General features: G+C 40.5%; 1 protein-coding gene across 2 annotated transcripts in view; it reads right to left on the reverse strand.

Moving 5' to 3' along the window:
• mdfi (MyoD family inhibitor) overlaps positions 1-11,377 on the reverse strand; it is a 32,969-nt gene extending 21,592 nt beyond the window's left edge. Inside the window, exons 1-2 of one of the 2 annotated variants that reach the window (XM_061689111.1) lie at positions 10,996-11,377; positions 9,137-9,332 (exon numbers count right to left, since the gene is read on the reverse strand). In XM_061689111.1, coding sequence (XP_061545095.1) covers positions 9,137-9,281 — 145 coding nt within the window. In that variant the 5' untranslated portion in view covers positions 9,282-9,332; positions 10,996-11,377. The remainder of the gene's footprint in view (positions 1-9,136; positions 9,333-10,995) is intronic. The other variant, XM_061689112.1, reaches the window with a different exon arrangement.
• Positions 11,378-11,702: the final 325 nt, after the last annotated feature.

Consider the following 11,702-nt stretch of genomic DNA (forward strand, 5'->3'; position numbering starts at 1 on the left):
TATTCAGTGAATCTTTGTACATTGATATGGGATATGGGTCACTAGAAATATAGGCATTAAACCTGCAGCGTAAATCCATCCTTACAGCTGCCATCTCACAAGCTTTTCACCCAAGTCTATGTTATTCACTACCAAAACACTGCAGGAAGTAAAGTAGCCTTCGTGTATTAGACAAACCATGTCATCTCATGCAAGTGTTGGAACTTAAATAGATTAAATAAATTTCACTTTCCCGACCCCGGATGTGTGGAGTTTCCATGTTCTCCCTGTGCGGGTTTTCTCCGGGTATTCCGGTTTCCTCCCACATCCCAAAAACATATTTGTCTTTGTGCATGCTATTGTGATGGCCGCTAATTGCTTTTTTGAAAGATAGTTGCTGGCAGGGTCAGAAAAGTCGTTAAATAAATTCCCAAATTTGGCTCGCTGCTGAAATTGTATTCTTGTTCCTCAGCTTTGGGTGGCGGCTATTACGCTTTTCCAAATCAGTGATTTGAATCATTACAAGTTGGACCTAATCCACATTGTATCCCCGAACTTGCAGGCTGCACTGACTGTGAGTGGGAATGCGGCACATGGGCCACTAGCTGCCAATGCCTGACCTACTGGAGCTAGACTCAATGTTAGCTGAAGTTTCGGCGTGTGAAGTAACTGAATTACAGTAAGTTAGCACCCATTATTTCTGTCATGTTGTAATGTTGGTTTGACCTGACTGATTAGAATACATGATTTGACTAGAGCAGTGATTCCCAACCTTTATGGAGCCAAGGCAGATATTTTACAATTGAAAAATCTCACGGCACACCAACAAACAAAAATATCACAAAAAGTGGATACATTAATTAATGTATGTACTTCCTGACATCTAATAGAAGACCATTCATTTGTTCTGTCTGTCACTATGCCTCACTGGCATAAATAGATGAACAAAGATACATTATTGTAAATATAATTTTTGAGCAATTAAGTACACAAGTATATACAGTAAATGAAAAAGTCATTTAAATAGACACATTGGTCCATCTTGTGATTGGATCGGTGATCGGTTATCGTTTTTTTAAATTTGCTGATCGGTGTTCGGCCCCAAAAATCATGATTGTGTACAGCCTTGTTAAAAAATTTGGAGTTCCTGAGAACTAAACACATTCCCACCAAAGCCCTTAGTCCCATCCAAGCAGGCCCTCAAACAATTGTTAACTGGCATCAACATCAAACCACCAACCCGCCCGACCTCAGCCATTCAGGAGATCTGAGAATGATGAGCTTCTAATTGGAATCAGACCAGAGCAATCAAGGTCTGAAGAGACCCGGCTATGTCCCTACACAGTTGTTTGTTCACATAATGTTCTTGTGTTTATGCATGTTTCCAAAATTGCAGTAATGTATGTGCATATCCACAATGCACTTGCGTGTGTGTCACTGCAGGGCAAAGGGGAGGAATTTTGCTTTCCTGGTAAACACAGCTAGTAAAGCAAAAACATATGGATAACACACACACACACACACACACACACACACACATGCACAAACATTTGTGTATGCACAGAGGCTACTATATGAGCTGATGCAAATGATGTGACATATTTTAAACCAGCAGCAGGATAGCACAGCTTCCTGTTTCTTTGACTGGGATCGCTACTGCCTTTAAGACAGATAGAAATAATCACCAAAAGTGACCAAATGCTGTGATGTGATGGCACTCTACTCTATATATTGTCTTGAGCAAAGTCTTGGACTTATATAACATACTGAGGATTTGGACAATCATAAATAATTGGTAATAAATCAGAGACAATCACGTCAAATGAATATGTTTTAATGACCCTAATTAAAAGTTAGTTAAATAACAGCTGAGTTTAGAATAATTTTGTAATAGACAGATACTGTATTTCCTCAAATATAATCCTGCACTATATTTGACTCAGCGTCGCAATTAATTGCCGTGTCCCTGTACAACACAAACCATCTGCAGAGCAGACATTTTGTAAAACTGGAGTTTAGAGTCTGAAAACAACGTTCTGCTGCATGAGAAAACTAAAACAACAATGTTTTGTTGTGCATTCATGCAGGGAAAACACAACTAAGTATTGTCCAGAAAAAAAGAAAAAAAAGACTGACAGAGACCATAGTTTAATAAACAATAATGTTATTATAGGCATTTTTTAGATTTCAATTTTATTATATACAAACCCCAATTCCAATGAAGTTGGAGCACTGTGTAAAACAAATAAAAACAGAACAAAATGATTTGCAAATCCTTTCCAACCTACTGCATAGTCAATTGAATGCACACCAAAGACAAGATATTTAATGTTCAAACTGATGAACTTTTTTTGGTGCAACACGTTCCAAAAAAGCTGGTAAGTGCCATACCCTATACACGTATTATGCTTTATTATTGGAAAGATGCACTATGTAACCTTATGAGTGCACATTTTGTATTGGCGCACACTTTAATAGCTGATTGAGCCAGAAAAATATATAGTGGGAGATAGAAGTCAAGAGGACTCGAAAGAGGTGGAGAGCATCAAAGCAGAATTTTGTAGCACAGATATTGTGGGGACAGTGCTGTAGTATCTGCCTGGCCAGTGGTAACAACTGGAACTGATTGAAACCACACACGAACACTGAGGGTTTTGACCAGAACGAGCATAACACGAGGGAGCACACAACTCTGGTTGATACAGTTGTATCTGAATCCAATAAGTAACAAAAACAAATCCATGCAGGAGCACGCATACAATGAAGAAAAGTGGAATTCATTGTTTAACTGCAGTCTGGTTGACACACGCGCACGCACACAAATAACCAGAATGTTTAAAGAGAGATTATACTTTGAACGAATGACAGTGATAGAAGCTCATTAAAAACTTAAACTGACTACTTTTAAACATTATAGTAATTGTGTTAGATTGTCACTTAGATTTGTCTTTTTCCTTCACCTTAATAACTGTTATACTGTTACACTGTATTCAACTCTTTACAGTTAGGTATCGAGATAAAAAAATAAAATAAATAAACGGTATGTAATGTAATGTAGTTCACTATAAAAGCCTGAAAATTATTTTCCCTGCATCTCTAAAATCACAGACTTGAGTCACCTTCAGATTCAAATCTTGTCTGTTTCAGTATGTCATTCTCTACAGCAATGTGCATTTGTGCCATTGTGGGATACTTTGTCTGTAGCAAAGGCAGCTGAGCTTACCGTGTATTGCTACGACACAGAAGGTCTCTGCCTTTATTGGCAGCAAATCTTTCGTGTTTCAGTGTTAAGAAATGTGAAAGACAAACATCTTCCAGAAAAACAGAAAGCAATTATGAAATAAATATTAATTTCAGTTTTTTGGATTGGGTAACTGTGACTCAGTGGTAGTTAGACTGCAAATAGAGATTCGAGATTGTGAAAATAGCAAGCACCGGACATTTTTTAGTCAATATGGTGTGGTTATTAACATTATTAAGGTAGTTGGATGTTAAAGCACTGATCAATCCAGTACGAAATATCACACTGCCCGTCGTCAGGTACTGTGCAGGCTAATGCATTGAAGTGTACAGTTTCACTTCTAAACATGTTGTAAGCAGTGGTCCAAGAGCACTTCAGGCTGAACATAATTGTTTCTGGTAACATTGACGGCTTGGTGATCTCAAGAATAACGATTATAATAATGATAACCAATCATGAAACATAAAGGATGGCAGCAGACAACTTGAAGCCAGAGGAGACAACCCATGCATTCACAACCATTTGATCTTCAATTCAAACTTGCACCAAGTGACTTTACATGAAAGGCTTGTTTATTGCCTTTCAAATTATGTTGACGTAGTCTCTCATCGGTTAATATGTGTTTGCGTGCTTGTGAGAGGCAGCAACAATTTTTCAAACGTTTGCTAGGTGGAGAAGTGGTGGGGCAAGAAAGCTCACTCATTTTTGTACTTCAAATATGTTGTAAAAATGCCCCAAATTGCACCTCGGTTATTTCAATCTTGGTGGGAAACTAAATTAGACATTGGCCTCAATGAACTTCTGTGACTAAAATGAGACAGGCAGGCACACAGTTGCATTCAAACACAGAATAGGAGAAAACATACTGCAGTTTAGTGTGGAACAAACATGACGCGATCAAACAAAATATCACCAATATTTAGACTGTAGTTGTTATTGGAGGAAAAAAAATACATGTATTTGTATACATGTATATTAATGAATTAACTGAATAAATATCATTTAAACATTCACTAAGTCTTGATGACTCCACCACAGACTCATATGCGAAGGTGTGTAAACCAAACTGGTACATGTTTACAGAGAACTAGATAGACCCTAAAAGCAGCCAGTTTTAAATGACAAAACAAGATGAAATGACAGTGAAGAGAATTATTGTCACAACTACTGTATGTTGTCACGTTGTGGTAGAATATAGGCTAACAATACAGATCAATGTTGAGTTTGTCAACAAATAACTATTTTCACCTCACTAAATGAATTGCTCCCATATAATAAGAAAGCCCTTTATTAGACCTTGGGCGACAATATTCAAATAATTACCTCAACCAAGCACAAATTGTGTTAGGCCAGGAATTGTTTTTGATTGCTGTCTGCTGGTTGGTTCGATTGTTTTTAAAGTTTATATAGTTTGTTACAGAGAAGTGGTGCATGGGCTAAGGAATAACCCATTTTATTTTGGTGTAGATCCAGACAAATGTGCAGCTCAGTTCATTGTCCACTGTTATAGACGGCTTGCATTTTGGCCAAATAGGGCAGTCATGCCGCAGATGGAACTGAAGTTAAAAAAGTCAACGGCCCAGGAAAGTTGCAAAAAAAGGTCTTGTAAATTTGACACATCACAGAAAAAGAGTCTTTTTAACAAGACTGTCAAATTTGAATGAATGAAAAAAAATTGCGATGTATGTGAAATCGGGCTTCAAAATGGTCAAGAATTGAGACATTCTTTCAGCTTCCAGATGCTGTGGGCATGTCGCAGAATGCTCTGAAAATCCCAACTCTTGGAGCTTTCAGTTGACAATCAAATATGTGTCAGAATTCCCAGCGATGCACATTCCACACACTCTCAAGGGCCGCAGAGAGGCATTCTGTGGCAGCCAGGCAGCCTCTGAGCCCCACGCCGGGACAATTTTCCCTCCTTTGCCTATGTTGAAATTTAGCCATTAATCGTGTTGCTGTGGCCATTGAAGGATGCGCCATATGTGGTCACAGCAGTGCGATGGACCTGGGTGGTGACGGCCCTAATGTAGTTAAGCTGGACTTCCCGCGGCTACTCTAGCAGCTGACGGGCTGGCAACTGGCCGCCAGGAAAGCAGAGCCTGTCCACTTCGCTGTTGCCTCACTATGCGCCTTGTGTGGGGTCACACCACGGCAGATATACTGTAGCCCAAATAAGACATTACACTTCAGGGAAGATGTATTTTTTGTAGGCATAGTTTGAAAGCTAACTGTATGCTATACTGGAAGGACTGGGTCAAGTTATTATGAATAAGGAAGTGGCAATTCCGCCGAATAGCCACTGCATGGAATGAGGGCACTTGGCACTTATATAGTGGGGGGCGGGCAATTGATGCCAGAAAGTATACCCCCCAGCCCGCTTTCGTCATGGGGAATCAGGTCAGATGAGAAAAAGAGTTTTAAGCTATAGCTAAACAATTTAGTACGATATTCTTCTCAGTCTTTGGATGTTTTCAGCACTTGGCAGCAAACATATTTAATGTCGTGAGAAAAAAAAGCATGTAAATGACTTATCTGGGTATTTAAAAACAGTAAGTCATAATTATTCAATAAAACGTGTCCTACAGACAGTTTGTTTGCTCAGCCACCATCTAAAGAGATCTCATTTTAAAAACACAGCTGCAAAGTACCTGAACAAAGTTATCTTTGTAAAGGCAAATATGTTGATGCAGCTCTTGCATTGGATCTCATTAGATTATTGTGCAAGGTGAGTGTATCAGTATAAGGAAACAAACAGGAATTGTAATCAACAAACAGTCCCAAAACAGGATTCCAGCTATCCATCCATACAGTATATACTGTACAAATCAAGGAATTAGTAGGCTCAGATAAGGAATGCGACACAGAGCAAGATAAAAGAACATGAGAGAAGTGGGTCAAAAACACTGAATAGGAGGCACAAAAAAAAAAAAAGATGCCAGTGGTAAAACAAAAGAATGAGGGGTTAGCATATGAAGCTGAGGTTTGCCTACATAAACAGATAGCCTCATTGCATCTTCATGTCTGAGGCAGAGCAACATTCCCAACAGTGAGGAGCACACATCTGTCAAAACATAGCACCGTTCCGTGGCCTTGGAGCCAATGAGGGGAGCTTGACTTATTAGAGCAGGAAAAGCTGTGAACACAATCGGGGACAACTAGATTGCAAAAAGATCTCTCTGCACTCTGTTGTCCATGCTTGCTCACTACGCAAGGGAGACAGTCATCATTAAAATGTAGACAGTTTGGTAAAAATGGTTTCATTTCAGTTATCAAATTTGTGATACCAAAATGGTTTGAATAAATAAATACATGTACATGTTGATTAAATGCATCAAGCGGTGGATGTGTTTAATCTATAATAACTTCATCAAAATACAGACAGAAGATAGATTTAGATTTATACTGCTAAATCTGTCACTCTGGAAAAGCTATTAATTTACTGCAATTCACCTTTTTATGGTTATAATACGAAATATTTTGTTCAATGTGCATGATGACTTTTTCTGGTACACCGTAAAAAATCAAATGTAGTGTTTTCTCCAACCAGAGATTGACACAATAAAATCATGCTGTCTTGAACTGCTAATTGGTACCAAAAATAAATGGTGAATAGAAACATTATTAGTAAAATGATGTTTAAAAAAAACAAAAAAACTGCAATTTTACTGTATGTAGTTTTAGAAAAGTATACAAATATTTTAATATAATGTCTCGAATAAAAGAAGCATCCTTGGGTCCCTTTAAAGGTAATACTGTATTTAGTTATTATTAATATTATTATTGTTATTATTAGCATGTTTCTGAAAATGCTGACAGCCAGCTCAGACATTGACCAATTCTTGGTCTTGCTCTATTTGTGTTTTTGAAGTGTCTCTAAGCATGACGTCAGCGCAGTGGGTGAACAGGTCTTGTACCACTTCTTAGGAAGTCAAAGAGACTCAGTCATGTGTCATGAGCTGTTGACGCAAACAGCAAGAGAAAACAGTTTTAATGCATGTGCTGGCTAGGCAAATATCTGGTAGATTCTTGTAAGTGTTGTATGTGGGCTGTCAGATTTATTTATTTTTTTTTACTGTCGTTGTGTACGCCGTGTTGCCCCAAAATCCTGGCTTCTCTGGATGTGAATGGAGGGAGGGAGGGAGGGAGGACCGAAGTGGAGCACTGAAAGCAGGGCCTTGTTGCCCTCAGTGGTAGCCTGACCAATCCTCTCCTCCCCACCCTGGCTCACCTACATACCCTCAACACACACACAAGCACACGCAACCAGTCAAGCAGACTGCCAGTCTAACTTTAATAGAAGTCTCAGTTATACTTAGTGATAGCTTCCTGATTTGGCAAAGGTAACGTCAGCTTAGCTAAATGAACACGTTGAGGCACCATCCTGCTTCTTAATAACTTAAAAAAGATCCCCTGAGGTATTATCAATAGAGTTCAATAGAGTTGATGTTCTTCTTAATCTCACTACAGGAATATGGGAAGTAGCAGAGACTAGTCGTTACAAGACTAGCAAATATAATACAGTAACCATAAAAATAGAATAAAAAAAGGTCTCAATAAAGTGTTTTGTTGCAGGATGCCATGGCAACACGACATGACGTAAATCTTTGCACGCTTCCATAATAGTTCCTTCATTAGACTTGCTGATGCACAACTACTCAACATTAAGAGCCATAACGCATTCCCAATTCTGGCTGAGTCATTCAAGCACCAGATGGTCCACCTCCTGCCAACCACGCCCCACCACCAGCCTCCCTACCCCATGACCGATCAAACAAAGGGGAAAGGTCACACGCAAATTCCCAGCAGCCCCATAGGTGATCTTCGGTGTTCCACTAAGCTGAATTCATCTTGACCCTCTCATCTCATCCAAGGAAGCACAGACCCATCCTCAAGCAAGTGCTGTGGCTGCCATGTGGCATCTACTAGGGGAAGCCGCTATTTCCCATGGACCCCAAACCAAGCTGCTGGCCACAACTTGATTTAATGTGTAATCAGCAAACATACAACATGTAACAAAAAAAAAAAAAAAAAAAAAAAACAGTGCAGCCCATTTGAACTGAACTCAACCTCTATCTTTGTCATATGTCATATTACTACTTATTTCGATAGAGGGCAGTGGATGACAATATCCCTGAATCAGTGACAGGTTTGGGTGGACAAACAAAAAATCCTGGATGCTTAGTTATGATGTTTACCCATCCTTCCATTATATACATCCATCCATCCATTTTCTGAGCCGCTTCTCCTCACTAGGGTCGCGGGCGTGCTGTCATCGGGCAGGAGGCGGGGTAGACCCTGAACTGGTTGCCAGCCAATCGCAGGGCACATACAAACAAACAACCATTCGCACTCACAGTCACACTTACGGGCAATTTAGAGTCTCCAATTAATGCATGTTTTTGGGATGTGGGAGAAAACCGGAGTGCCCGGAGAAAACCCACGCAGGCACGGGGAGAACAGCAAACTCCACACAGGCGGGGCCGGGGATTGAACCCGGGCCCTCAGAACTGTGGGGCTGACGCTCTAACCAGTCGTCCACCGTGCCGCCCATTATATACAATACTACAATAATAAATAAATATGTGACAAATATAATAGACCAGAGCCAGAGCCGAGATTTGAATCTTGAACCCCTGAACTGTGAGGCAGATGTGCCAAGCCGAATACCACTGTGCTGCCTAATGATGTTTACATTCATGAAAAATCTGCTTTCACTCAATCTGAAAGGTCATTTTTTTCTTCTAAGAATCCCTCTGTCACTACTTTGTGTGTCTTTTGTGCCGACTGCACAGTTTATCCACTACAAAAACAACAAATGTTTTACATAGCTTACTCAACCCGTCACTTCTGCAATGTTCCATTCACAACTGCAGTATACCAATAATGCATGTCGAACGATAGAACCCGTTATCTTACCTCTACTTGTTGTTGGGATCAGGGCCTTATTTTCAATCTCTATGGTAGCCTTTACATGTAAAATGGGAAGGGGGGCTGCGGGACAGGGGTCCCCATCCTCTGGTGGCTTTGGGGAGATGGCAGGAGCACACCTCTCCTCATCCATGGGCGTAGGCTTGGCTCTTTTCCGAGGAGGTGGAGGGGCAGAGGAGCTAGCCTGGTGGAAAGGGATAGTCAAACATATCATTACAGTATGGGGAAAACGATCACTGTATGAATAACAGGAACAATTTCTTATTGTGTTAAGTGGTTCGTGGTGGGAGGTGGATCCCAGCGTGTATAAGATATTCCTAAATTAGTAAAAGACACAGTATTCAGGTTATACTTTCTTTAAAAACTAGAAATGCCTCATCACATTTAGTTTCGAATGACCTTCGTTTTCAACTGTGAAATGCTTCAATGCTTCCGTTTGATGGGGAAGTCATTTTACATACTAGCAAAAACTTTTATCAAGCAAAGCACTAGAAACTGTTGTTGCTCAGAGACGAGGTGACAAAAATAACCAAAAGAGAACAGGAATAAACTTTTAATACTGAACACATTTATTACAGGTACAGTATTTTTATTATAAGAAATATTTAGATTTTGACTATGTCACTGAGAAACAAGTCAATCAATAGTACTTCCAGTCAAGTCCAAAACAGTACATTTGTGTCACACTTTTGCCGTTAAAGACCAAATGTTTCACTGTTTTATGTTGTGTAAAATACTGTATATTATGTAATATTAACAGTGAAAACCTTATTCTTTTTAACAGTTGTATGACAGTTGAGACTCTTCAAATTTTATTTTCCAGGAAAACTGTTTTGAAATATGAACAAATATGAGATGACCGGTCTCACTGAAAGGGCTGTCCGAAATGTCATTCAAATGAAGACGAAAGGTTTTTTTTTTGTTATAATTAAAATCTGAAAATATAACAACAGGTATTGAACGTTTTGGAAAAATAACGATTAATTACAACAGACGAGAAACAGGTCTGAAGAGTGAGTCACTCGGACATTCCATCATGTGGTCTTTTGACAATGATAGGGAGAGACTGCTGGGTCAGCACATTTGAGTCATCAAAACATTCATTTATCATGTTTTTTTTTTTGGGGGGGGGGGGTGTAATTTAATGTCAGTAAGTGCAAACAAGTAGGTCGAAGATTTATAGAATCAAATATTTAAAGTGCACAACAACAAAAAAAGAACCTTCAAGTGTTAGGCCACTGAATGTCAAGTTTGATAAAGTGACTACAGCCACGGCTCTGACCAGATCAATATGATCTTTAAATTCACAGTTTCTTCAGGTGGATATGAAACGGTTATGGGAAAAAAAATGCAGTTTTTGTTCAGAATGAACTGCAAAATAGAGTTGGAGTTGAGTCACGTGCCAGCGTGTGTTTGGCGCGCGCCTGTCCAGATGAGTGGCTTCAAGCCACTCAATACCTTGACGACTTTTTTGCCTCAAAACGCCCCAACAAACGAGCTTTTAACGTGTACGCACTCAGAAAGTTCAGTTGGGAAGGTAAAAACCTTTCGAGAAGTTTCGACCCCCGCCCCCCCCCCCCCCCCCCCCCAAAAAAAAAAGACTTCGACCTGAGTAACACGCAACACTTTCCAAATCGGGCAACTTTTGGCGTGTTCTCACGATAGTTGCGAGGTAAATAACGTGTTGCTTTTGCTTGAATTACACGCGTCGGTTTCTCTTAACGAGTCCCTGCATGCTGAGAGAGACAGCTGTGTGTGAAGAACTTTCATTTGCTCGCAATAGAAAGTCGTTTTGTACCGCAACGACGACAAGGACAAGGACGAGTGGGACGACGACACGAACTCACCTTGTGTGTGGATGGATGGCGGAGTATCCCAACTTTTGGCTAATTCATTCTCTGACCTCTCCAGGTGGACTTCTGTCACCCTCCGAGAGCTCCTTCCCCCTTCCCCCTCCACCCTTATCTACACCCTCCCGCGGATCTTGCCCTCCGCACGCCGGGCACGTGCACTCCCCCCTCCCCCCAAAAAACTTCACTTTTCAGTGCATTTTTCTCCACTCGCGATCCCACTTTCCCCCTCTTCCTCTCTGCCTCCTTAAAAACTTTCTCTGGCTCGTCCTCCAGATGTTGCGACTCTTGGCAATTTATCGGTGGAGAGAAAAAAAAGTGTGTGTTGGGGGGAGGGGGGGGGGGCGTTGTGACTGCAGCTTTTTTTTATTTTTTTTTGCTCTCGCGCGAGTAAAAAAATCGGACTTAATGCGCGACGGAATTCGAATTCGTGTCCGTCTCGTGTGGTGCCTTCACGGTCCCAGCGTGCTGCAGCATTTGGGCAGGAAACTGCAGTGATTGTGCTTCCTCCAGGCTACAAACTGGGCTGTCATATAATTACCGATTAACCCGAAGCAGCGAGCACTACGGGCGAAAGCTTTAATGCCAGTGAATTACGAAGCCGATAACCACATGTTTTCACATTAATAATAGACTTTGTCACAGATGGCAACAGTGCAGGTAGCTATACTAGGACACATTGAGGCACTGACTTTATGGACGCT

The sequence above is a fragment of the Phycodurus eques genome, chromosome 10, assembly GCF_024500275.1.
Source record: "Phycodurus eques isolate BA_2022a chromosome 10, UOR_Pequ_1.1, whole genome shotgun sequence".
In the NCBI taxonomy this organism is placed as follows: Eukaryota; Metazoa; Chordata; class Actinopteri; order Syngnathiformes; family Syngnathidae; genus Phycodurus; species Phycodurus eques.